The sequence below is a fragment of the Syngnathus leptorhynchus genome, chromosome 1 (assembly GCF_054491065.1).
Source record: "Syngnathus leptorhynchus isolate UIUO chromosome 1, UIUO_Slep, whole genome shotgun sequence".
In the NCBI taxonomy this organism is placed as follows: domain Eukaryota; kingdom Metazoa; phylum Chordata; class Actinopteri; order Syngnathiformes; family Syngnathidae; genus Syngnathus; species Syngnathus leptorhynchus.
The window spans coordinates 15,069,896-15,097,372 of NC_141195.1; the positions used below are offsets into that span (position 1 = coordinate 15,069,896).

The 27,477-nt window shown below is 40.9% G+C and overlaps 3 protein-coding genes across 6 annotated transcripts; 2 read left to right on the forward strand and 1 right to left on the reverse strand.

Moving 5' to 3' along the window:
- The first annotated feature begins 1,252 nt into the window (after positions 1-1,252).
- LOC147062129 (uncharacterized) lies at positions 1,253-3,729 on the forward strand. Its single transcript, XM_085906328.1, has one exon. It carries the CDS (start codon positions 1,282-1,284, stop codon positions 2,791-2,793), a length of 1,512 nt encoding a protein of 503 aa, XP_085762454.1. The 5' UTR covers positions 1,253-1,281; the 3' UTR covers positions 2,794-3,729.
- arhgap1 (Rho GTPase activating protein 1) lies at positions 3,663-11,215 on the reverse strand. Of its 3 annotated transcripts, XM_085906340.1 has the most exons (13): positions 11,111-11,215; positions 8,964-9,182; positions 8,569-8,667; positions 8,398-8,485; positions 7,127-7,258; positions 6,933-7,019; positions 6,744-6,842; positions 6,561-6,668; positions 6,399-6,475; positions 6,242-6,319; positions 5,682-5,810; positions 5,495-5,598; positions 3,663-5,185 (listed from the first exon to the last, which is right to left on the reverse strand). In XM_085906340.1, the coding sequence occupies exons 2-13, from the start codon at positions 9,085-9,087 to the stop codon at positions 5,018-5,020; spliced, it is 1,293 nt and encodes a 430-aa protein (XP_085762466.1). In that variant the 5' UTR covers positions 9,088-9,182; positions 11,111-11,215; the 3' UTR covers positions 3,663-5,017. The 3 variants fall into 3 exon arrangements, with proteins under 3 accessions (XP_085762466.1, XP_085762479.1, XP_085762471.1); XM_085906353.1 differs by lacking the exon at positions 11,111-11,215 and having other exon boundaries at positions 8,569-8,647; positions 8,964-9,140; XM_085906345.1 differs by lacking the exon at positions 11,111-11,215 and having other exon boundaries at positions 8,569-8,665; positions 8,964-9,140.
- LOC147062131 (anosmin-1-like) lies at positions 7,755-26,450 on the forward strand. Of its 2 annotated transcripts, XM_085906316.1 has the most exons (17): positions 7,755-7,891; positions 8,942-9,130; positions 14,141-15,929; positions 16,208-16,403; positions 17,090-17,282; positions 18,415-18,462; positions 21,815-21,880; positions 21,976-22,198; positions 23,170-23,354; positions 23,445-23,574; positions 24,011-24,216; positions 24,294-24,420; positions 24,520-24,627; positions 25,073-25,161; positions 25,348-25,519; positions 25,647-25,846; positions 26,019-26,450. In XM_085906316.1, exons 4-17 carry the CDS (start codon positions 16,339-16,341, stop codon positions 26,172-26,174), a joined length of 1,968 nt encoding a protein of 655 aa, XP_085762442.1. In that variant the 5' UTR covers positions 7,755-7,891; positions 8,942-9,130; positions 14,141-15,929; positions 16,208-16,338; the 3' UTR covers positions 26,175-26,450. The 2 variants fall into 2 exon arrangements, with proteins under 2 accessions (XP_085762442.1, XP_085762433.1); XM_085906307.1 differs by lacking the exons at positions 7,755-7,891; positions 8,942-9,130 and adding an exon at positions 13,908-13,942 and having other exon boundaries at positions 24,294-24,627.
- The last annotated feature ends 1,027 nt before the right edge of the window (positions 26,451-27,477 follow it).

Below are 27,477 nucleotides of genomic sequence, written 5' to 3' on the forward strand. Positions count from 1 at the left end.
GCACAAAAATCAAGAAGAAATGCCTTTGTTGCATCATTAATTATTTGATGGCATCATAAAGGAAATAATCTGTCGTGGTGTTAAGTCAGCTACTCCCAGGTCAATGTGAGTGAAGGCAAATATATTACAGTTGGAAAGAATCTCACATCATACAAGCTAAACTGTCACAAAACGTGGAGTGGAAAAACAATTGTTCTGCCTGTCGCTGTATGTCATTTGCATAGACATAATTGTTGAAAAGATATTTTCTGATCTCGATAGTGCAGCTTATAATAACAGTAAGCAGTTTGAAATACAAAGTAAAAGCATTTATATGGCAGATTAATTGAAAATAAATAATACTAAAACAGAATGAATGAAACTATTATTTTTGTGGCCCAACAGATTTATTTAAAAAAGAGAAAAAGAAAATTAATGACAGACTGCATTTTGGCACCTTCCGCAGATCCAACAGGATTTTAATTCTGGTAATAGAGGTAGACTTCGTTGTTTTTTTTTTTTTTTTGGCCATTCTTGGTCGTTTCTACTGTATTTTGGGTCTTCAGTGAGATGAGACCAACCTTTCTGACAGTGGTCATTCGCTTCAATTTGCCTTGAAGCCTTCAAGATTTCAAACTCATAACAGAGCAGCCCCAAAACATAACTTAGTCTTTTAGAATCTCATTTGAATAACATTTCCTTCTGCATTAAAGGACCAAAACTGAATGAATAAATTATTGAAATAATTAATATCTAATTAATTTTAAATTTCTATTTTTGGTTTTATTTCAATTCATTCCTTATTATTCAGGGGACACTGAGCTTCCCTTGCATTCTCTGATCACTTTATTTTACACTTCTAGTTAAATGTAAAACAAAAGCAAAACAATAAAATAAAACCGTATTGGGAAGGAAGACACTTCAATTCTGCTACAAAGGACATGATGAATAAATGGGAAAACAAATGTACAAATCATGCTCATCTACAGTTTGGAAAGAAATCTCTGCAGCACGACAGTGAGATGTGAACACATGCTGTTCTAATTGCGTGATTATGATTAGTGTGATGTCATCATGAAGGCCTTCATCATCAAGTATTGGCGTGATGTCACCTTTTCAGAAACATACCTGAGTCATTCATTATTATCAGGATTGGGCTGTTGTGGTCAATGATGTCACACGTCTGCTTTCTTTCAAAGGTGCTTCAACAACAAATGACGTTGGTTTGTCTACAACACGTCCATAAATGAAAATTGGAATATACTGTAACACATTGAACGCTCAATCCATTTCTTTCTCATCATGTATCGCATTGGAAAAATGGAGAAGAAAGTCAAATACCATATTCGTAAGACCAGCCACAAACCCAATGCTCAATCAAAGCTGGCAGAACCAGAAAATTTTGATCGGTATCTCGAACAAAAGAAGGTCCAACGTGCTGAAGCCATGGAGGTGACAAGGGAAGCTAATCAGAGGTTGATGGAGGCCATTGTTGCCCAGGAAGAACGGGTGAAAGGTCTCGAATTGGTCCTTGAAAGACAGAAACTCATCAATGAGAACTTTCGGGAAATGGCAGACAAGAAACTGGCGGAGGAAGGAGTCCGTTATGAAAAGATGAAGAGGCACAAATTAGTCAAAAATTCTGAAATTGATATGATTAGTGATCAAATCCAGTCTATGAAAAAGGAAATACCCGAGATTGAGGACACGCTGAGCAGATATGAGCGCTACAAGCAGAATATTTTCAAACTGGCTTCCTCTGACCAGCAAGCCAATCAGACCGTTCTACCAGATCACGAACAGGTCTTGGAACGGATGGAAAACCTGAGAGAGCAAAACCAGTTCCTGCTGCCTTACGCTGTTAAGAACAATTACGCACTCCTCGGGCAACAGCAGAAATTTGAAAACAGCAGGAAGAAGAATGAAGAGAACCTGGAGAATTTACGAACGGAGATCAGTAGCGTCAAGGCTAAAATTCAGGAGGAGACAAACACATCCTTGAAAATTTCCCAGATGGTTAAGCTTTATAGAGAAAACCGGAATGTAGAGCTGGAAAAAGAGTTGGACTCGCTGACCGTCAAGGTGACAAAAGTGTATCGCTCTTGTTCATCTTCAAGTCATTTTTTGAACCCATTAAAGAAGATGAAACATGTGGAGGAACAAGTGTTCATGCTCATGGGCAAAATTGACAGCATCCCGAAGGAGGTCTTGAAGAAAATGCAAACAAACTTCTATCGAAAGAGAGTGCAAGAAGAAGAACAGCGGCAGCAGAAGGAACGAGAGGACAAACGCTTAAAGCGGTCCAAGCAGAGGTCTGAGCAGAAAACCAAGACCAACCAAAAAGATGTTCGTCCCAAGCGCGTCATGGTACGCTACAAGATTGCCGCTCGCCCCAAGGCAACCGGCAAGAAGGCCCAAGCCGCCGAGAAGAAATGCAAAACCTTTGAGGACGAGATCTGGGAAGATGTGGTGCAAGCCGGGGACGGAGCATGTGTCCTCCTGCCGCGGCTCAACGCAGACAAGGCCAAGACGGCCAAGAAGGCCAAGGAGCCAAACGTGCCGGCTGCTGAAGTCAAGCCGCCGCGCAAAAAGAGCACCAGGGAGCAGACGCACTTGCCGCCCATTTCGGCAAGGGACAAACCCCAGGTAGACCTTGTGCCGCCGCCCTTCCCCATCTCACCACCCACCTACGCCGACCCCCTCGAGCTCCTCCGGGCAATCAAGCGGGACGCCCCCTTCTTCCGTTCCCAAGGCATCAGCAAATCTGTCCTCCTCCAGCTGGGGCAGAGAAATACGGGTCCAACTTGGACATAAATAAAGACCCTTGAGAAAAGAGTAGAGGCCCAATGGCCATTGGGAGCACCGGAGGAGGTTTCTCACCCTTTTTCTGGGTCTGACGAGTACAGGTATCGTGAGTTGGTGATCCAACAGATTAACCCTCAGACTTTGCTGAATTTTACTCCTCCCTGCCTGCAGTTTCTTTGTGGCGAGTTTTGGCTACAATACTAACACTTAACGTTTGAGTTGCCTCATACTTGGGGTTATGACTGAAAACCTTGTAAATGTCTCATCACGCCATCAATCACATTATGATACAAACATCAGCCACGAAGAACACAAATGTGCTCTGCCAGGATGTGACCACCTGCCATCACCATTGGCAACTACCAGCTGGAAGTGGCGCACAAGTTTACAAACCCCAGCTTCACCATCATCTCTGGATGCTCAAACGAACGCACCGACAATAGCTGCAATGACGCTGGGACGACTAAGCGCCAGTGTCTGGTAGAACCCCCGAGCAGGCCATTGCAATCAAGGCGGCAAAGAACATCGACTGCATTATCGGCATCACGACGCCCAGTTCCTTCAATTTATAAGGTGTCATACTTGGCAGGAACTGTCAGATGCTGAGGGAATAATGAACAGCGAGTTGGCCGGCCATTACTCATCTCTACTCGCACATTAGCCGATTCCTGTTTAGTTGAACGTGGAAGGAGAATGTCGTTGTTTTTGGGCCTGAAATATATCTTTTCTGATGCAACATATGCAAGTTCTGTAGGACATTCATTTACCATGATTCTAAACTGTGTTCCACTTTTGTGCACACTTGAATGCACCATTGTTGAGACTATTATAAAGAAAAAAGTAACTTAAATGCAAACAAAAATGGCAAAAAAAAAAACTCATTCCTTCAGGTTTCTTTATTCTGCCACAAGAGTACATCATCGTCATACACATCAAGAACTAAATATCAAAAGGATGAAAAATAAATTTGAGAAAATAATCTTGAATTTATTTGAGCCTGGAAACAAAGTCACTTCTCCCAGAGAGAAAATATCTTACTGTCACCAGGACAACTAATTACAGTACAAAAAGATCACGAGATCATACACAGATGCGATTGATCAGCAAGTGTGAAACTTCAATGGCACTTGTTTTGAGATTCTCTTCTCCGTTCACACGAACCCTGTTGGTTAAACCTTTATATAATATCGAGCCCAGGCATATTTTGTGATTCTTTTTAAACGCATTGACACACACACACATATATAATATATATTGTATGTATATAGAGCACAGCATACACAGTAGCACTCATAAATGAAACATTAAACAGCATGTCAACAATTCCACCTAACATTGGTCAAGTAAAACATTAAATTCAAAATTGTAGTGTTAAGAGAACATTAGTTGTAAGGTTCATGAGTGTTTCAATTTGAGGAAGCATGTTTTTTGCCCCTGTAAGAATGTGTATCAAGGCAGCAGATTTTTTTTCCCAAATGTAATTCTGCAGCTTCCCCTAGAGTTTTTCCCTGGGGAACAAAGACACCATCACATAAATGGCACACACTCAATTCAACAAAAGGCCAGGCGGCACAGGTACAAACAAAACCCACAAGCACAAAACCCAATTGGATCACACAGTTCAGAGAGGGGGAGAGCGGACGCGTGCATGACAGCCCAAAGCACAGACGTTTGGGGGGGCGGGGGTTAATACAACAGCACAGCTAATCTGTTACTTTTTTTTTTTGTTTGTAATACAACAAGATTGTCCACAACATTTGGTACCTTTTTTTTTTTTAAGTGAACCTGAGGGTTTTCACACAACCCATTTATTTCTTCATGGGGGTTTTGTATTATTATATATATTTTTTTGCATGAACTAAGAACAGCAACACATTGAATAGTAAACACATTTTCTAATTTCAATTCCACATGACAATAATAGTATACATGCAGTTGTAGTTGGAATGTCGCTTTTGAGAAGATTTCTTTTGTTGCAAATGTGTTCAATTTTGCATTTGCACGGTTGTTCTCACTCCACACTTTTCAATTTACGGTTGAGAACTCATCACATTGCATATAGGGCTCAATCTGATTTCTGGGGGACAAAAGACACAATTCAAATCATCTGAGAGATGTTTGTTTTTAATGTGCATTTTAAACTAAGCTGTGTTGCTTCAAGAAGCTATTTGGGCTCACTCGCTATCAAGGTCGAGTAGTCTCCAGTGGCGAGTCAGACAAAAGGGGACCGCAATTAGGCAAAGACCAAGTGCTGCTGGTCCAACAGGCATCGGGTGAAGTTGTTGATTGGTCCAATGGCGCTGAGTGACATGGCGTTGTCCCGCCCCCAGAGCAGGTTGGGCCCAAAAACCACAGCCAGGTTGCTGTTGGTCATCTTATTCACTTCGCTGTTGACTGTTACCTGTTAACAGCACGGCATTACGTTTTGAAACTCAAAGGTATAATAATGATTTCATCCATCGCTATAAAATGCACCAAGACAGCTTTAGCTGTATAAACTGGTTTAGTTTACCGATAGCTGGTCAAATATTACCTAAGCTTCAGATCGGTTAAGTGTTTTAGGCGTTTGAAAATTTGCCTGATTGCAGATTTTTATTTTGGGGATAAATACATTTCAATTTTGCTATTGAGGGCCTTGTTAGCAAACATCAAGTTGGACGCATTCAAAATTGAAAAGTGTAAAAGTTACATTGCAGGGAAGCAACCATACCTGTGCCAGGAATGTGATTAGGTATCTGAGTGTGGCGTAGTTCTCCTCTGGCAGTGACTCCACCAGCGTCTTCATGACGGTCACCTGACTGTCACTGGGCACAGCTTGAAGTAAACCAACAGGGCAGTTAGTGACAACTCCACACACCTACCCGGCGACATTTTGGAATGACGCACGGCGAACCCACAGGCAAAATTGACTATGTCATTATAGAGCTGGAAGGTCAGCAGTGGCTCGGGCAGTTCTCGCAGAAACGTCTTCAAGATCACGGCCGCCAAATGGACATCTTCCATCTCTCTGAAGTTGACCGTTTCGCCTGCAAAAGGGGCAAACCCATAGGAAATGTGTTTTGTTTTCACGGCACCCCCTACCAGGTGTCATCTGCGTGTGCTGTGGAGTAAACTGTCGAGCAGTTGGTGAGAAACCTTAGAAAGGCAATGACGTGCTTTTCGAGAATGCATAGAATTAGGCCAAGTGCGCTTAAAGAAAGAAATGCTTGAAATTGTTGAACACAAACTATAGAAAGAGAAACTCCAGCTGAGTTTTTGAATCTTAGTGTCGACAAGCAGCGTGAATCATTTTCTTTCTTTAGTTTCACGCTTCACCGTATTTTTGCCCGTACTGATGTATACTTCGTTTCTAACATGTTTGATGTGTGTAGTTAACACAACACATAAAAACACAACATTTATGAGTGTTTGAAACGATAAATTGATGAGGTACAATCAATTACGTCAAGCGTGCTACCTGAATTATATCGGAGTTGAACCTCCTTCACCAAAGTCACATTGGCGGAACGTCGGAAGATTCCCTCAATCTCCAGACCTGACAAAAACCACAAATGTTGGACAGAAAACAAAACCAACTCAAGCCGCCATGTATTTTCGGGTGGTGTTGAATTCACCTTGCTCTGACAGGAAGTTGATCGTGTCTCTCATCACCACAGGAACAGCGTCTCCGTCTGGATTTCTCGTTCGTAACCTGAGAGACGCATAAAGGCACGTTAACTGCAACGCCTTTGACACCCACAAGTGGCGTTTGCCACGAAAGACGAGAGGTGACTTGCAATTCAAGGGGGACCCCAAAGACCTGGTTGGGGAGAGGAGGACTCCGAGGAGGGGACATAGGAGGCAGTGAGGTTGGCTTCAGGGAGGCTCTCAACTTGTTGTCGTATCTGCACACGCACGGCAATCAGCTTTTTCGGTTATCAGATTTCATTCAAGGCAACATGAGAAGAACAAGCGCTTACTCTTTGACACGGGCTGGAATGATGAGCTGCTCACACTTGACCACGTCCTCCAGCTCACTCAGATAGCTCACGTAGTTGATTTTCCTCCCAAACTTAAAACTACACGCAAAAAGAGATGAGACAAAGAATAATCATCATCATAAATAATCTACAAACAGCAAACATCCATGCCAAAGTTCAGCCAAGTACCTGATGATGGGTTTGAAGAGAATCAACAGGGTCTTTATGAACATGGTGGGATGGACAATATACAAGGCTTTGATATTCTTCTTATACCTGGCATACAAAAACAACAAACACTACTTTAAAAAAAACAACAACAACAAAAAAACGACGTCCAGATAGTCAAGGCTGAGATCACTGGTGCGTGCACGCTAACTCACTTCCTGTCAAACTCCCTGTAAGCATCTCGCAGCCAGCTGAGAGACGGCTTGTTCTCGCTGGTCAGCCCGTGGTGGAAGTAGATCAGGGTGTAGTCGCTTTCAACATATTGGTCCAATGTTCCTTTCAGGTACCTGTAAGACGAAACCTGAGCAGTTCAAAAACATATCTATGGAAAAGAAAATTTCGAAATACTGCTCTTGCCTTAACATGAACGACTGATCTTAAAATTTAAACAACAAACCGGTAATCTGTATTTTCATCCCGGCACCCCCAAACTCATTCAATATTGTTCAAAAAATGCATTCATCTTCCAACATGGTTGTCCAAAGTGAAAATAAAAAAAAATTCCCTTCACTCAAATTGTACTATACCTTCTATCGCTATCACATACCATTGTACACTTACATCAACACCGCATTCGATCGCTTCCTATTTATGTTACAAAAAATGCCAATTATTTACATTGGCATTGATTAAAATGGTATACCAGCAGCAGCCATGCACTTCAAAGTCTGCGGTGATGCCGAGCGCCCACGATACAAAAAGCCTTTTAATATGTCATAAAGAGAAACGCCTCCTACACTACATCATCTTCACAAACTCAAAAGGTATTTAAGCTGCAAGCGATGCAATAAATAAAACACGCGTGCATTAAGCCCGTATTAATATGCGACGGAGGGTCCTTCTGCAACAAAACAAGCCAACTTAAATGGAGCTGACTATGTTTCACCCTTACTGTCTACAAAAATATCCAGGCAATACAGGTGAGAATATGCGACACATTTCTGAAAATAGGAAAAAGATGGAATTTTGCAACATGTCAATCAAAAGCAGCAATGCATTTGTTTTCAAGCTATTTTCTTTACTCTAAATTGATTTATGTTGCGTGCGGGGCAGACCATACGTACTGATGTGCGCTATGTACTTATTTAAACTGGTAAGTGATAAAACAAAAAGAAGGATTTTATAGATTTTCAGATGGCTGCAACCCTGTGTCCCACTAAAATATTCACACTCCTGCACTGAGCATTCAATTGCATTCTATAACCTCCCCCCCAAAACAATTCTTAAATTCTTGATGCAGGATTAACTCAGGGTTTTGGAATGTGCAAAGAAATAAAGCTTATCGGATTTGTCGGACTATGGCAGTTGCTCGGCTGAAAAATCTACAGGAAATGTTTTGGTCTTCTGAACAGAGCAAAACTCATCCTCAAGCAATCAAGTTAAAGTTACTGTCAACTAATTTTACATTCCTAGCAGCAAAACTCACATCAGCAGCTTGTGATGGTCCAGTTGGTGATGGGGGGGCATCCTGCACGCGTTAAAGACAATCACTTTTCTGCCAAAGTTGTCGTCGCCTACAAGACGACAACAGGAAAACAAACAGTGAGGACCGATGAGAATATGAGGTCCGCACAAGATGGCCGCTGCTACCACTGACCGGCGACTTCGATGATTTGATGCCGGGCGATGTCATAGTAGGGATGGTCCCAGGGCAGGTGGGGGGAACTGGCATCAAACTGCTGAGAGATGTCAGTCTCTGACATAAACACACGAGCGCAGTTTTAAAAAAAAAAAACGATATGTGAATGTTGAGTAAATAATTGCATAATGTAGATGGCGTAAAATGATCTTCATTCGGCAACCTTGTTAAATAATTGTTGAAAATTACAAGTGAGCAAAAGGCTCAATCATGGACTTGGCCACACTGTTCCAACGATGCAGATAAATTTTTTTTTTTTTCATTTGACAACAATTATGAATAGAGATGAAAGCAGGTACAAAACTGACTTCGGACTAACTTCACTTTCTAGAAATGTTTTCTGACCCACTCACCCGACTTGCTGAGAGACGATTCATCCGCCGGCCACTGCTGGTCCTCTAAGGTGGCCAGTTTGAGATGGCCCAGTTGTGCCGTCGTCGGGTCCTCGCTCAAATCCACAAGTAGCTCCGAAGACATTGCACACCGCAGGATGGCGCAGCACGCAAGCACTCAGATGACGGCAAGTTTAAGACACACACACACTCAAACACACGCTAATAGCACATGGAGTCCTGCAAGAGACAAGTGTCGTCTGTGAGATCACAACCAGCCAAGTTCATTTGACCTTTTCATTCGTCCTGCTTTAAGTGAGACGTAATCTTGAGCAGTGTGCTTTTACGCCGCTGCAAACTACAACCATAATAATATACAACCCACGATGTTAAATCAATACCTCTTTGACCTTGCCAATAAAAACTAGGGCTGAACAAGATAGTAGAATGGAATTTTCTAAGTGCAAAGACCTTGGTAGTTTTCTTTTTTTTTTATATATACGTATCTTAGTTATACGTTGACACGATAAAGGCACTGATTAGTTTGCATTACTGACTTGCCATATGTTTTCGCCACACTTTGGTAAATTTTTTTGAAGTTGTCGTAGTGAAAGCTTGACTGAAAGTCAATGTTTAAAAAGTGAACCCTAACTGGAGTAGACCATCTTTCACATGAATTCAAGCTTTTAGTGGAAGCCTTAAATTATTATGGCAATATTGAATCAATCAGCGCTAACCTAAACTCTCCTACATTTTTTGTAAATATAAAACTTTGAAAACACGACTTGTTCCGGATGACATTAGAATCATTAGATTGTGCAGGTGGCCGACGACAAGATACTGTCCAATGCATTTGAGTCTTGTCACATATCAACTTCAAACACTCATGCATCCGCATACATCCCCCAACCCCCACGCTGTAGCCAGCCCCTAATGTGTGGCATAATGCTGGTTGACAGAGCGCTGCTTTAAATAAATGCTGTTACTAACCAACAGGCATAGGCCATGTCACCGCTGCTGGCCAACCACAAACAACGGCATTTGTGTAGTTGGTCACTCACACCCCCTACACAAACAGCCAAACCCACACACACAGATTACAACTGTTAGAGCAATGACCAATGCAATTCAGGACATGAGCAACCAATATGTTCCTGTTTTTTCTAGCCTGTAATTTATTCACATGGTTGTTTCAGTTAAAATAGCAATGTGACATGTTGGTGACTATCATTTTTAATGCAATAGGAGGAGGAGTCCATCCATGCAAGTTATATTAGTAGAATAAGGTTAAATTCCCATTTCCAAACTGAAGTCAATCAATTCTTTATTGCATAAAACAATCGAGTGCATAAACAGAGCCTCTCCTTGGCTGCAGTCAAAACACATTTAAATTTGAATGAATTGCTTCAAGACATTTGTCCATCAGTTTTGTATGCTTCTCCTAATTAGGGATGCAAATAAGCTGAAGGCAAGAAGTGCAAAGAGCACACTGGACACGTTTCCCCTGTGCTTGCATTCCACATTACACAAACATCTTTGTCAACTTCATTGATGAGTCCGATTGGCTGTTTGCCACGCCACTCCAAGGGGTAACTAGTTCTTTACCCAAAGTCAACTCAACTGCCACCCAACAATGACAAGCACTATAGAAGATAGTTGGTTGGCTGGGTTCACGGATGTAGATACCTCGGGATCAACATCCCGTGCTAACATTGCATCCTGCTTACGTCACATTTTTGACAATGCATTTTCTAAAAAACGAAATTACAATCAAGTGTCACGCCTCGGAGAAACGGTGTGACGCAAGAGGAGAAATGTCATATCATGCAATTGGAATGACGCTGACGTCTACTTCCAGTGCAGAGGCTAATGAAGCTAACTTTAGCAGCCCTAGCTTGTAAACACAAGCATAGCAACAGTATCATCCTAAAATGCAATGACCATCGGTCCGGAAAACAAACACATAATAATACATCATTAATTCACAACCTCGGAAATCATTAAGCTTTTAAAAAAAATGTTGATCGTCGCATATAATTGCCATGTAAACATAACAAAGCGCGCAAGGAATAGTGCGTCAAATTGCATGCGACTTCGTCACATTCATATTCAAACAATTACACAAAGGATACGATCATAATAGGTAAATATATGGCGTTTTTATTCACCTGAAGAGCTTTGTGATGATTTATCTCGCAGCACTATGAACACACAAACAAGCAATGTTTCACCTATTTACCGCTTTCACACTTTCAAAATAAATTAACGTGTTGTCTTCCGCTCCTTACATTTTCAAGATAAAAGTATTCTTATAAAACTGGGTGCGACCCCTTGAGGTCTGATTTGGAAATTACAAATCTTATGCTGTTATCTAGGAAGGGTAGAAATCGGAATTATACCACTTGGATTGACTTCAAAACGTTTTAAGAAATTGTCAAGAACAAACACGGCCATAAAATGTTCTCGTTTATCACAACAGATCCAAGCAAACCTTCATTATATTTCATACATTCACCAAATAACTTTGTGAAGAGATAAGTAGGAAAACTGCAATTCCTACAGCAGGAAATTTTACGAAATTTGATGGGATTCTTGAATGGCATACAACAACCCCATCAAAAGTATGCCGTTTTTTTTTCCTTTAAAAAAATATGGGGTTGAGAATTTTTTATTTTTTTATTTTTGTTTTTTTATTTTTGTTTTTTTAATACATATTAACGTCATCTCGCGGGCCAGACAGAATAATTGGCAGGCCAAAATTGGCTCGCTGGCCCCTATTTGCCGACCACTGGCCTAGTTAGAAACCCTAAAAGTAGTTTGAAACCTTCGCCGGGAACCCTAACCCTAGTTTTAAAACCTAGCTGGAGACCCTAACCATGTTTTAAAACCCTACTCGGAAACCCTAACCCTCGTTTGAACCCCGAATTAGGGATCCCAAAACTGGTCGGAAACCCTAGCCGGAAACCCTAACCCTAGTTCCAGGACCCAGTTAGAAACCCTAATCTTGGAAACCCTAAAAGTAGTCTGAAACCCTCGGTGGAAACCCTAACCCTAGTTTTAAAACCTAGCTGGAGACACTAACCATGTTTTAAAACCCTACCCGGAAACCCTAACCCTCGTTTGAACCCCGAATTAGGGATCCCCAAACTGATCGCAAACCCTAGCCGGAAACCCTAACCCTAGTTCCAGGGCCCAGTTAGAAACCCTAATCTTGGAAACCCTAAAAGTAGTCTGAAACCCTCGCTGGAAACCCTAACCCTAGTTTTAAAACCTAGCTGGAGACCCTAACCATGTTTTAAAACCCTACTCGGAAACCCTAACCCTCGTTTGAACCCCGAATTAGGGATCCCAAAACTGGTCGCAAACCCTAGCCGGAAACCCTAACCCTAGAATAGACAGAATAGATGGCAGGCGGGCCCCTAATTTCCAACCACTGTCCTACAGTGTTGCATGTACAATTTTCCTGGAGAAGATTGTCCCATCTTCACATTTCTTTTTTTTTTTGTAAATTAGTAAATAAGTCAATGATTTAATTCACGCTATGCAGTGCTGTTTTCCTTTCCGTATAACAGTGCATGCAGTGAAATGCTGGTGTGGTGCGGAATCCTCATACCTCCAAAGTCATCACTTTTCAGCAGACCCCAAAACGTCACAACATTGCATCATCATTTTCAACACTTAAGATTGGTTATTTGTAAAATAACAGCAACATCATCAATACTATTCATATATTGATAGTTTTATTCTTTATTAATATTAATATATCCACACATATGGACTGACTGATAGTATAAATTTGGACATTAAGGTATTGCCAGCAAAAAGTGAAATGTGACTCAAGCCCAGTCGCTTGCAATCAATCATATAAGAAGGGTAAGACTTTCCATTTAGAATACTGATTTGGTTATCAAAACGTGATATGTTCAGTGACACAAATACTTATTTTTGAGCGATGTACAAAGGAGAAAGAAAATGCCTTTTGCAGGAGAACCTTGATGTTTTGCTATGCATGAACGGTTTTGAGAAACACACACACACCGTTTTGAGAAATTCAATTCTGATGTGCGAAATGTACCAAAACGACTGAGAGCACAGGAAAATACTTGTTTGGGAAGACAAGAGCTGACATGAAGAAAGAATGGGGAGGTCACATGAGTGTGATTTTCAATTTTTCGACATTCTCAGTTGTGCTGCAGGTTTCCTGGTGTTGAGTAACCAAAACAGTAGACACTGGTTAGCTGTTTAAAAAGAGGAGCAGCCTTTAGAAGCAACTGGAAGCAACATTTCACGTTGTGTCTCACTAAGGTAAAATACCTTTTCTTCAATTCCCGGAAGGTTTTCCAATTGGAAATGTTTTCAAAATTACCCAAGCTGAAATTTATTGCAAACTTCCTATTGTAGTAGACCTTACCTTGAATTTATGCAATTTCTTTCTCAGTACTCGGTTTTGAAATGAACAAATGTGTTGCTTTAATTGACACGATGTAAATTTTCAAATGAATTCATCAACACTCTCAGCTTCATACCTTAGACTGTGGCTGAGGCTCCTTCCTCTTCTTATCAGTGCATGCGTTGCTCTTGCAGTCAAAACTGTAACCTAACTTTGCACAATTTGTTTTTACTTCTGCTTCATTATTCAGGAAAGAATAGTAAGTGGCTGACAAACCAAAAAATAACATATAAATGTTGAGAAAAAAGGCCGCAGGTATAAGAAAAAAAAATGGAAGTATGCTGATTAACATAGTGTAGGAGTACTTAGACATTTATAGGTCTTTGTATCTGTGCTTCTACTTAAGTAGAGCACATTGCTACTTGATCTCCATACAAAATGCATCTTGTCATCCTGAAGAGCATCCTTATCACGAACAATTGGCGAATGCGTGAGGTTGTGTACAAGATGTGCCATTTTCAAATACTTACTTATTTTGAATTTCCAGTTTCAGGTGTAACAATGAAAGCTGCGGTGTGTGCCGTTCTCCTTTTGCTGGCTTTTTTTCAAGGTATTGATTGGTTGAGTGTTCCGACATGCTACAGTGGCCATTAGATGTTTTGCCAATAATAATAATTAAAAAAAAAAAGTCAGCAGCATTCTCGAATGGAGAATAAAGAAAATAATGAAAACTCAGATGTAATGGTGATACAAATGTCCAGTCTCTGGCCACATTTTAATGTTGTCACTTTTTTTTTTTTTTTTCTAGTTGAAGCACTGAGGTGCAACTACTGTTTCTCAAAAGGCAGCGATCTGTGTAATCCGACTAGCATCCAGACCTGTTCCGGATCTGCTGATGCCTGCGGTGCAGTTATCCTTCAAGGACCTCTAAGTAAACTTCTAAGTTGGGATTTGTAGAAATTTCAGTGTTGTCAGAAATTGTGTGTGAATACTGAGAGATGCTCTCAAGTGACTATGGCTATATGTTATTTATGGCGACCCCTGTTGGGGTCTCACAGAATGATCAATTATTGATTTTCATTGACCAACACGGAACGAATTGTATTTCTAAAAGAGTTTCTCTTGACTTCATTGCAGGCCAATCTTTCCGTCAGTGCATGAACATGGCTGTGTGTCAGGGCTACATCCAAACACCCGGTGCATTTGCTAATTGCTGCAGCACAGACCTCTGCAACTGAACGCTGTTTGCTTTTTGCTCATGTCACATGCAAATAAAGGCTCTGAGTGGAAACAATTACTTCAAGTAATTTGCCACCTCACACCTAGATAGATCAGTAAAGAAACTAGTTAGAAACAACTTCATGTTTTGTTTGCAGTAGATATATAAAGTCTAGACTACTCCACATTTTTGAGCCTTAAAAAAATCACACTAAGATTTATCATATTAGAAAGGAAAAAACAACAATGATCATTGAAACAAGCAAATCCAAAGTGACAATGATAACATTTCCTGAACCATATTGCCAACTGCATTAGTTGGATATACCCCACACCAGATTGGCAACCCCACTAACTTTATCAACAAGGTCTGAAATCTGGGATTCAAGCCTGCTGAAACCACTTCATATCATCACTCACCACTCTGTTCCACTGAGGCCCATGTGATCCGCCCCATGCAGCAAATAGTTGGATGGACCTTTTTCATTTACTTTAAGGATTTTGAAATAATACAAATTCTGTAGTACATTAGGTGATGTTTCTTTTTGTGAATGACCAGAGAACCCAAAGAAACCTTACTTGAAATTTGGTGATGGCAATCCTACTACTACGCACTCCAATAAACAGCATGGAGAGAACCAACCGCCTTGTTTTATGAGGTGAACCACATTGACTGGGGCTTCCCCTAATAGCGAGACCCCAGGAAACATGGTGGAAACAACCATCTGGAGCCTGGAGCTCGGGATACCCACCAACATTTACGATTTGTATATTACATGCACGGCGGTCCTGACATACTGTAAAACATTTCAATGCTACAAATGAACTAGTTTGCATTTTAGCGATTGTAATAGCTACGTTCCCCATTTGTTTGGTTTTATATTATGGCCTACAAATGTTTGTCATACAAATACCGTAAGAATCCTGCACTGTCAGGATTTTTTGACATCAGTGATAGACTATGCTGATTTCTGATTTACATTCTGTCACAACTTGTCCCCGGTTGTTTTATTATGTGTATATGTTACCATGGTTTCTGTTTGCATCGCCCCTCCCCTCCTGTGTTACCTCCCAATCAATCTAATCATAGTCACCCACCTCTTGTTACCTGTCGTGTATTTAAGTTCTGTCTGTCCCTCACGCCCTGTCGGGTTGTTCTTATTTCTCGTCTGTCGTGGTTTTTCTCGTCTTGTCGGTTACCCCTGTCAACTCTACCTCAGTTAGCCTAAGTTACGTTAGTTTGCCGGTTCTGTTGGTTTGTTCCCCTCATCCTCCCTTCCAACTCTATCAATAAACCCTGGTCCAAGATGCATTTGGTTGCCCTGCTCTACTCATTCCGTGACACATTCACATTTGAACAGGATGACTTGTCAAGTCAGGTAAGTCAAGTCGAGTGTCTTTAAAGTCAAAATCAAGGCAAATCTTTCCCATGTTTTTAGCAAGTCCTAAAAATGGCAACTTGAGTCAATTCATACAACTTGAGTCGCCCATCTATGATAATATCTCTGAATATGTTGCGGATCTGACTCTTTCTAGTTCGGGTCAAGGGTAAAATATTATTTCATGTTTTTGTCAAAACAAATTTTTAATTTTCAGCCTCAGCCCTCTAATGAGCAAATGCATTTAATGATACTGTTCATATGTCTCCCTCATTAAGCCAAAGACAAGTGTTGTAAAATACGTGCTAGTGGAATCCCAGCATGAGAGCGCAAATTTGAAGAAGCAAGGCAACGTTGGCTCCTCGTAAGCACAGCGGGACGTTCGACAGCTCAAGCGAGCCTCCATATTATGCCGCTGACCTGCAGAGGATTTCCTCAGATTTTCCAGTGCATCATTTTCCTTCTTGCCTCTGGGTGAGGAAACTGGTGCGATCTTGATATGTTTGCAATTATTCAGTGAAATCCATTAATGAAGATATTTGGCGGCTTCCAGTTAACATCACTGATGGGATTCCCTACAAAATGGCCGCAGAATGTAAACTTGGTTGGATTGTGGAAAAACAAAAGTTCCACCTGTGTTTTTAAACTGTAAATCCACCCAACACATCCTGCCATTTAGCAGAAGAGGTGTGAGAAGGTTTTCACAGCAAATCTGCTACAGCTGCAAACATGGCAGAACCTTTACAAAACATGCAACAGCAATAAGACACCATGTTTTTTTTTCCCTCGTGTTATACCCTCATTCATTATTTTGGTTCATTATTTTGATCCGGCAGATTGATGAGTAGATTTGGATGCTCATCATAATCTTCCACATGTAGCCTTTGAATATCGGAAGCTGATACGGGGGAACCTATATCGATGACTCGTGTAACCCGCCTGCTCCAGGAGTTTTATGATTTTCATCAGTGGTGGCAGGCGAAGGACCTGGTGATGACTCGTTAAGAAATTGAAAAAACAACATACAACAGCAAATCAATGGATTCAGATACTTGAAATGTACACACCTCCTGCATATATGGCACTCCTCCCCCAGCTATAAATTTTTGCTCGAACGGAGCTTCTATCAAACGACTCTCTCGCTGCTCCCTCACAAACAGGACAAGAATGCAGGCTGCTATGCCACATAGGAACCTGCTCGTGCTCCTCTTTGTCTCTGGTGTATGCACCAAAAAGCTCCTTCAAGGTTCCAACCATGATGACAGCAAGGATGGGATGGCCTGGCTCGAGAGTTTCCCGAGGGCGAGGTGCATGTCCCGCTGCTTGAGTTTGCACAGCGTGGCAACACTGCAGGTAAACTCAGTTTTCCTATTAAAAAAAAAAAAAAAAAAAAAAAAAAGTGATTGTCTATCTCCATTCAGTCCTTTTTGTTGTGTGAATTTGTAAATTGCATTATTGCAGTGTTGTTGTTTTTTTTATTATTTTTTTATTTATTTTAGCCTTTATGTATGTTAAATTGTTTGGACATGATAACTGCAAGGCCTGGTCATGTTTCATATATATATTTAAAATTACTTTATGATTTTTTTAAAATCAATGTAATGCAAAAACCCTCTTGATTTTTAATGGTATCCATCTCAAGATGGTCAAGGAAGGGCAGGTGCATAGTAATATATTGTTCGTTCTTCTCAACCAATCAGATCATTCGAGAATACTCTGCATCTCTGTGGCTCATCACCTTCTCAAACAGGATAAGGCAGCCAGTGCTCCATGATTATGTTAAACGTTTTTTATTATTGTTTCATTCAGCAAAACATGTCAAAGGATTCAAGTTATCCAAATTAAAATGTATACTAAAATTTCGACAAACATGACTTTAGGTTCTGTTATATGAGCTCATTGGCATAGTTTTGTTATTATTTCACTCATCAGCGAGTTTGTAACAAAACAATCAAAATATGTTTGAAATCTCGACTGTCACCTTTAAGAAACAAAAAAGTAAGATGCTCTTCGGAATTGCAGCCATTTTAAACCTCCATTTTCAAACAAAATCACACATAAATCAAACTTGATTAAAAATTCTCACTTGATGGGGAAGGTAATCTAATAGGCAGTTGCTTATCAGATATTTAATTTTGAGTTTCATTTTTCTGCATTTTACTTGCATAATTGCAGACGAGGGGCTTTATCACACGAGGCTTATGGTAGTTTAACAAAGTCGTCCAAGTATAAAGTCTCACAATCTGGTGATCACTTTGATTTCCCCACTGAAAAAAATAAAACGTTCCTGGGAACCATAATTACTGACTTATACGAACAACCTCATTTTCCTCTTCATCAAACTTACCATTTTGCTGAATAAGTGACAAATTCATACGAACTCTGTAGAGAGTTTAATACTTTTATTGTGTTAATGATTAGCTCTGCAATACAGTGAGGGTTGTGAAATTTTATCTTACAATAAAGTCTATTTGTCTCCTTTCAGAAAAATGGATCATTATTCTGGTGTCAAAGTCATAAAGAGTGCGCAAAGGTAGGTTGTTTTTATGGAATACATTTCATTTCATGCAACTTGATCGATGTCTATGCCATTTGAGATTTACGCATAAGAGCTCATTCAGAAAATACATTTTGTTAGACATTTAAAAAAAAAGATACTAATCAAGAATATTCATTTTAATGTTCGTTTTGAATTAGAGGGACTAACATTGAATGAATTAAAGTTTAAACATGTATCTTTATAAGGAAGTGTATGGATTGTGGGGGTGGTCTTGAACGTCACCCACACAATGGAGGTGGGATTACCATATTTCCATTTTTTAAAATCATGATCGTTTACAATTTTTTAAATTTCTACTCTGACACCTGGCACTGCTTCAAAAGTGAGATTCTTACTCGTAAAGAGTACTTTGATAAGGAAAATGATCTCACCGACTGACTCAAATCTTCTAAAAAAATTCATTTGATGGGGGGAAAAAAAAAAAGTACATACTCTGGTCTTCCGCCCAAGGGTATTCTACATGAGTCATGTCTACCCTGGCTAGGGCTAATTTCCTCTTGGCGAATACAAATGTAGACTTCTATTCAACACTGTTCAATAGACTAACATCAAGTGGGAGCAGTCCTTGAGCTCAGCCCGACAGTTCCCCCTTTAACTTGAGGGAAAGATGATTGATATCATCTGGAAATGGGGGAGAAAAGGAAGCATCGCTGGGACTTGCAGAGGCAGGGACTGCACAAGAAGTGGCAATGTCACTCTGTATTAGCGAGGCAATTTCTTTTCGAGGCCCACAAGAGAAGATGAGAGATGGCGAGCCGAGCGTCGCTTTGTCAATTGGCCAGCACTGTAACTTGATGTGCACATAGTCAGCCGACTATATCTGCAACTATAAGACAACAAATTGTGTTGTTACCTAAACTACTGTTTACAAAAACATTTTACAACTAGTACCAGACAAAAAAAAAAATCTTAGTTCTCCCAGACAAATGATTAACATTAGAATACCATATCATGGTAGGCCTAATTAGTCATTATTCAGCAATAAGTTTAATATTATTGTCAAGAACAGTAACGTTATGCCCAGTTTGAATTAAATCTATTGTATTGTAAGTTAAAGAGGACTATAATGTGTAAAGAAAAACTTTTCAAACCTCTATCAAAAGTGTGATCCTTTCATGTGCCACTATGGTAAGAGAAATCATGTTTAGGACATTTATGTTCTCTGTTAGTGGGAACAGAGTTTGGTTTTAGGCTTGAATAACTGCAGCACAAGAGAATCCTGATCAGTGTCAGACATCAATCATGATGTGGATACAATCAACATTCTTTTGGAAGGTCAAGTCAAGTTTATTTGTATAGCCCTAAATCACAAGCAGTCTCAAAGGGCTTCACATAGACAATCAATTGACAATTATTCTCAAAGCATCCCCTGATCTTGGGCTCCCAAAAGGGCAAGGAAAAACTCAAAAACCCCTACCAAGGGTAAAATGAGAAACCTTGAGAAGGGACCACAGATGGAAGGATCCCCCTTTCAGGATCACCAGGCTGCAATGGATGCAAAGAGGGCACATAAAATACATATGTAAATCAAAAAGTGGATGTCCAGGCCAAAGCGAAGAGCTGTCGGAGGTGCCTTCGATTGTCCTGGCAGTGTCCTCTAGGAGGGTATTCCGCTGCAGTTCCCTCATGCTGAATTGGTCCACGAGAATCTAGATGGCCGTCATCAGCTTGGGTGTCACCTAACCACCTCCCCAGCCGGGGAGGGGTGGGGGGAGTGGGGTCGGGGAGAGGGAGCAAAACAAACTCCAGCCGAATCGGCTACTACAGGTTAATTAAAGGCCATATCATAGAAATACGTCTTTAAACGTGTCTTAAATGTTTCTACTGAGGTAGCAGTTCTAATATCCATTGGCAGGGCATTCCAGAGCTCTAGCCCCTGCAGACATTTTCTTGGCCCTCTGTGTCAATAAAAGACTAGCGTTTGGAAGGTGTACATTTCTCATGTTCTAATCAGCTGTGATTACTGTTATTGAGTAAAAACTCTCTTTGTTGAAAATGTCAGCTTTTCAAATACAAATGTGTTGATTTTGTGATATTTTTATCAGCTTGGCACTTTCTATTGCCACTCCCCCGTGGTGAGCACTAACTGGCACTCTTGCACTTATCTGTGACTGTAATTGAAATATATACTTTTGTGGAACAGCTTTGTCGATTGTTCCGGTGCCTTTTAAATTGATCCACGGGGATGGATAAAGTGGCTCGGAATGAATCTAGTTCAAACTAACCATGGGAACATGGCAGTGAACAAAAAAAATGAATAAAATCACTCACTACCCTCTTTAAAGGCAAGTTAACCAAAACAGATCTGAGGTGACGTTCTATCATGATTACACACCCCTGATGGCAAATCTGTACCCAACAATATGTTTCTTAAAAATAGATCCATTTATTATACACATTATGTGTAAATGAGAATAAAAATTATTTTAATCATAATGAAACCTAACAATAAACATGCAGAATGCAATTTGTTTTTCCTCCATCCATTTTCTGAACCGCCTTGTCCCCACGGGGGTCGTGGGCGTGCTGGAGCCTATCCCAGCCGTCAACGGGCAGAAGGCGGGGGACACCCTGAACTGGTTGCCAGCCAATCACAGGGCACACAGACGAACAACCATCCACACTCGCACTCACACCTAGGGACAATTTGGAGTGCTCATTCGGCCTACCAAGCATGTTTTTGGGATGTGGGAGGAAACTGGAGTACCCGGAGAAAACCCACGCGGACACGGGGAGAATATGCAAACTCCACACAGGGAGGGCTGGAGGTGGAATCGAACCCGCACCCTCCTAACTGTGAGGCGGACGTGCTACCCAGTGCATCACCGAGCCACCCGCAATTTGTTTCTGTGATTATTGATTTGTTGTGTGGACTAAAGTTAAGCATGCTAATCGTTACTTGCTCAGAAATGATCCGTTCTTAATTCCATACAATGTTTCTTGATTTGTCTTCATTCAATGTTATCAAACTGACCTTACTCCAATAAAGAATTGAGATGTGAACCAAAACGATTAGAGTTCAGTTCATTAAGTGTTCTTGGAAAGGTTTTCCACCTTTTCAAATAACTATCATTCAACCGCGTGTTAGCCTTGGACTGAGGGGAAAAAAAAAAGACAAAAACTACCCTTCATTAAAACCAAGATATGAATGTCATTATTCCACAGCAATTAATTTCTTTTCAATGCAATAAATAACTGCATTATGAACCAGTGTACTATGAGTCGACATTCACTGATTTTTAAATTGAAATTCACTGAAAAACAAAATATACAATAATTCAACACCCCCTCTATAATGAATATTTCACTTTCATCTCTTCAACAGTGCCTGAATCCCTGTCAAGACGCTTGGTCCACAAAAAGCAAGAGCAATTGCAAAGAGTCATGTGAGGTAGTTGCATTCTAATGTTTTATCTTTTAGGGGCACATAAGTATTGAAATGGTAGATGATGTAGTGCTTGTACCTCATCCCGTTATTTATCCAAGAAATTGTTTCCCGTGAGCCACTGGGAATGTGTGGCCAGCTGTGAATTCCTCCAGACCTTGATGAAGGTGAAGCAAGGCGGCTGTCCACCTCCGAACCGGGCCACTGGCTTCGCGGCTGCCTGCGTGGACAGTTGTGATCGCGATGCACAATGTCCAGCTCAGAAGAAGTGCTGCTCCAACGACTGCGGTCACACATGCCAGTCTCCACAAGACCTTTACAAAGGTGAGTGTGACAAGCCTGGATGGACCATCAAGTGCCACATTGGCCAGTTGCTATGATATGTTGGTCTGCCCGCCTCTTTGGATGTGGCAGATGAAGTAATGCAAGTCAATGAATTGAACTGAATAAAACAACACATTTTATTAACTTCTCAGTCCACCCAGTGAGACACACATCATATTATGATGTGATGCTATAAAGATTATCCAACGCATTTATGATGTAATGTTAGCGAGTGAGCTGGGCCAACACCCCCAAAGCAAATCTTCCATTTGGACAATTTAAAGGTGTGGCCACTTTGGAGTGCCTTGTTGTTGGCCGTGAGCAAGCACGTCACACAAAAAGATGAAAGTGTGAGGATAGCAGAAACAACTTTTGTGTCGTGCAGTCACAAGTGCTGCCAAGTCAAGGACAGGGACAGAAGACAAGGATGCACCAGGCATGGGCGATCATCAATTTCAACATTTCATGATAGTTTGCGAATTTATCTGGATGTAATAAAAAAAAAAAATGTTTTTGCTTTTACAGTTTTGGTAATTAAAAACACAACATGACATGTTTTCATATAAAAGTAGGAGTGTTTATTGGTGGCTTACTATCTGTAGCCTCAGCGTCAGGTTCTTTCGCCTCCAGCTTACACCATGACGTCAACGTGACGTAGACCATGAAAAGGTCTTACCAGCCACTTTGTATAGTGCTCCTGCAGTCTAATGAAATCCTTATCAGGATGAGTCTCATAAATGCCTTACAAAGAAAATTATGTTCCATTGACAATATCAGATTGTTATTAATTTTAAAATACATGCATCATTAATTGTGGCTGTATCGCTTACCTCAAATATAAAGATAGCTACTTTAGATTCCTACTCACTTGGGATGATGAACTAAAGTGTAGTTTATCAAAAAACTTTGGCGGGACTCCTGGAGACCCCTGTACTTTTACTGCTGCTTGACGGCTACCATTAATCTACCAGGGGCTCCTCTGAAACCAAGAAAGGAATTGAACTTTGAGGAGGTTCTCCCTGGACATCTGGAGGTGCACTGGTCCTGTAGGTTCAATATCTCAGCTGAGCCTGTGGTCTACATCCTGCAGACAAGGTGGAACTTTGGTATTCAACCGGATGATGATGCTGCTGTTTCCTGGCATGTGGTTGCACAGGTTAGTAGACCGCTTATCCACGTGAGGCTTCATGTTGTGTCCAACTACTACATGTTGTTAAAACCCAACACCATACTTGATACTCGGTAGACCACAGAGCACAAAGCCCGCTTGAACGACATCAGACCTGGCCGCTGGTACCAGTTCAGAGTTGCAGCTGTGAATATTCAGGGAACTCGAGGTTTCACCACTCCTAGTCGACACATTCATTCCAGCAGAGGTCAGCAACATTTGGAATGGTTATAAGATAGCTAGCTAACTAGCTAACCTTAAACCGTTACTCTGAATCCTAACCCCAACCATAAGCCTGAAACCTTTAACTCCTACCCTACCCTGCCCTAATACTAACCCCCTAACCCTGAAATCCTAACCCTAGTTTGAAACCCTACTTCAAAACCCTAACCCTAGTTTGAAAACCCTCTTCCAACTTCTAACCCTTTTTGAAAATCTACTTTGAAATCTGAACTCTCGTTTGAAATCCTAACCTTAGTTTAAGAATCCCAATTTGAAACCCCAATCCTAAATGGAAGACCTTTAAAACTATCTTTAGTCTAGTTTAGAACCTTCATCCTGATTTAAAGCTAACATTGGAGGTATCCTTTGATACTGTGCATTCTTTTCCAGAGTGTCTTGTAACTCAACATCTCCATCCTCAGAACCGTCTCGTCCTCCCGCACCAACTGAGCTAAAAGCGACCAACATAACGTTTGCTTCGGTCGACTCTGTGAGGGTCACACTACACTGGAGCATGCCTGAAGACCTCGATGTCCCTGTTCACCACTACAGGGTCAGCTGGAGCTGGACTGCTATCGGTCAACCCTCCGTTTCCTCCTTAGCCAAGAGGAGGAAACTAGTCAGTGAGGTAAGGGGTGCTGAGACCCCTTTGGTTGTGAAAATGGAGAAATAACATCACAAAGTCTTGCAAACTCTTCTATACAGAGGTGGGCCGTACTCGAAGGCATGCGGTCCAACCGGACGTATACCGTGAAAGTACAGGCTGTATCCTACTGGAAACAAATCCAGCTGAAAGGATCTCGAGCTATCGTACACTTCAGCACTCAGCTCAGTATGTATACAATGTGTGTCTTATTTGTTAGGATCATTGTGTGGCTCAAGATGATGCTTCATCTTCGAAGGATATTTGACCTTTTTATCTGTTCTAAAGATGCAAAGGCCCCACTGAAATCCTCCGCGGCTGACGGCATTCATGTGGGAACACCGTTTTTTCAAAATGGACAGCTTCAGGTTCACATTTACTGGAAGAGCAGCACAGGTGTGTAAGCTTCATTTTACCAGTGCAAATGTGCCAAATATTATCATTGAAACAAAGAACAGATGCCAAAATGATATGTAGCAATATATATTTGGGATAAAAAGTTCACAATAAAGCCTACACACTGTTCAGTCATTCACTCGGACATGTTTACAGCTTTGGAAAAAATTAAGAGACCCAAACAAAACATGGACTCTTTTAGTATTTTGATTTTCTGCATATTAATGTTTGAAATGCCAATATTTGCATTTAGAATGTGGTAGTTGTATTGACAACAGGTGAGGAATCCAATAAAAATGTTCATTGTAGTACCTATTAATAGCTAAATCAGTGAACCTGATTAACGCTGTACCCTCTGATTATTTTATTTAAAAAGTTTAAATAATTTAAATATTTAAAAAAAAAAAACGATTTCATGAATTTCCCGATTTTATTTATTCCCTAGACCCTTCAGTTGAATACTACAAAATCCAGTGGATGCCAGAGTATTGTGAGCACAAACAAAACACAGTGAGAGAGAAGACCAGCACACAGGTTGCATAACATTTTTCAAATTTGATAAATGTTGTGTTGAATAAAATGGTTTGGTTTCCAGTTGTCATTTTGATGTGGCTCTCCCGTGATGGTTGAGCATTACATGGAACTTTTGAGTCCAATTGGCTTTGGAAATGCATTTAGCCAACTGCTGTAACTGAATGTTGCCTGTTGGCTTGATCCCAGGAAACCTTCGCCAGCCTGCAGGGTTTGCTCTTCTCCTGTAAATACAAAGTCTTACTGCAGCCTGTCAGCAGGACCAGTCGGCCACTATCCAGGAGCATCTGTTTCCGTACGCCTTCCTGTTCTGCCATCCAAGCCAAGAGTCCAAAACCCATGGCCTGTCATGGAGAAAGACGTAAGGGAACTTTCTGTATGAAGCATAGTAGGCATCCGTTCAGGTATCATCACAGCAGCCATCAAAGGAGCAAAGCATTTTTCCTTGGCTAATTTTGATTTTTTTTCACATGAATCTGTTCGTGCAGTGACTCCTCAGACGGCTTTGATTGAGCCAACCAACCTGACCGTTTCCTTCAAGCTACGACGTGGCGGGAACCTGTCTGCCGTTTTTAACTGGGATGTGTCTGCTGGACCATCTCGGCGTCACCTAGTAACTGGCTATCAGGTGACCCTGGTGGAGATCACGTCAACTAGCCGATATGACCAATCCCAGATCCTAACCCCGGTTAGTACTTGTAAACAGACCGGTCATTCCGATTGGAGGACTTTTTCTGCATCCTTGATGAAACTTTAAATAATCCATGCACAGCATACAGAAACATGCATTTTTGTGGATTATTGTTGTTTTAAGACCAGTTACCATAGCTAGCTATTATAATTTGTGTTTCCAAACACAGGACATTAATGTTCTGGAAGTTTCTGACCTACACCCTGGCAGTGTCTACAAGTTGGAAGTCCAGGCCTTCACTGCAGATGGTGAAAGTCCAGCCATCAGCAGAACCTTCCAGACTCCAGGATTCCAACATGTGTTAAAGCATAGAAAATATGAGTGATAATCCAGCCAGATGGGCAACATGGCAACAATTAGCCAGTCGCTCGGGGGCACTGACCTGACAAGGGTGATGTTAAGTATAAGCTCCAGAAATACAACAGTCAAATAATTTCTTCCTTCCATTGTTCCAAGTTGAATAGCTCATATCGTAAAACGGTGAATGATAGTTCATGTTAATTATTTCTAAGTTGTGTAAATTATGTACATAATATTTTCCATCTAGATGTGTTCACGAAACCTTGGGATAGCTATTGTACAGATTCAGTACAGAACCAAATAAATCCTATGCCCAACGTTTAGTGCTTGCATTCTAGGATTTGCCGTTTTTTTTTTTGTATTTTGCCCCGAGGATTGTTCCGCCCGTGTCCTCGGTGCACCAACTCAATGCAGTGAAATGATTGCAACATGCTTCATTGACTTGCATGTGCACACCACACAAGTTTTGGGCAACACTGATTATCTTGCATCAGCTCGGTCTACTGTATGATACAAAAAATGAATAGTGTCAGTGGTCTTTCCAATTCATTTAGGACACAGTTTTGTTCCAGATAGATTAAATAGAACACCCCCCCTCTAGCTCCTTGAACTGGCGCAGAATAAGATAAAAGTATTTTCATGATTAAAACCCACAAGCTTGTTATCATTTGGGCAAACTGATGTCTTTGAAAATGAAATGCTGGAAGCAGTATCTTGAGTAGCCCAGCAGTCCAATCCTGGCAGGGTAGACTTTGCCGCAATGAGTGCACACAAAGTCTGACTGCAGGCAAGGTTAGCCTCGACGCTAAATATTTCTTGCTCTTCTTTGTCAGTGTCATAATGACTGCAGCCAAACTTTCTATTTTAAAGATACATTTTGGAAATGTACATATATTCAGACTCGTCCTGACCACCCCTGCCCATCATATTGATTGGGTCAATTTGCTGTCTATAATGTAAATAGATTCATGGGCCGCTCCCTCGTTGTTGGAATGGAGGGAAATAAAAATGAAGTTGCACCATATCAACTTAAAATAAGCCAGATGGCCAGTCCAGCCTGCATACCTTGAGTTTTTTTTTTATTTTTTTTAGACACCCAATCGTCACACACACTCACAACTCTACATATAGTAACCGCATTGGTGCCAAAACATGGCATCAGTGATGTACTTTGTGGTTATTTTTCCTTCTTTCTGGTGATTTGTATTCTAAGGCTGATCCTGCACCTGTGGGATGTGCAGTCTTAACTCTCCAACACTAAAATAGAAAGATGACCCACAAAGGAATTTCATGTTGAAATCAATCATTTTAAAGCACATGTCAAAGTG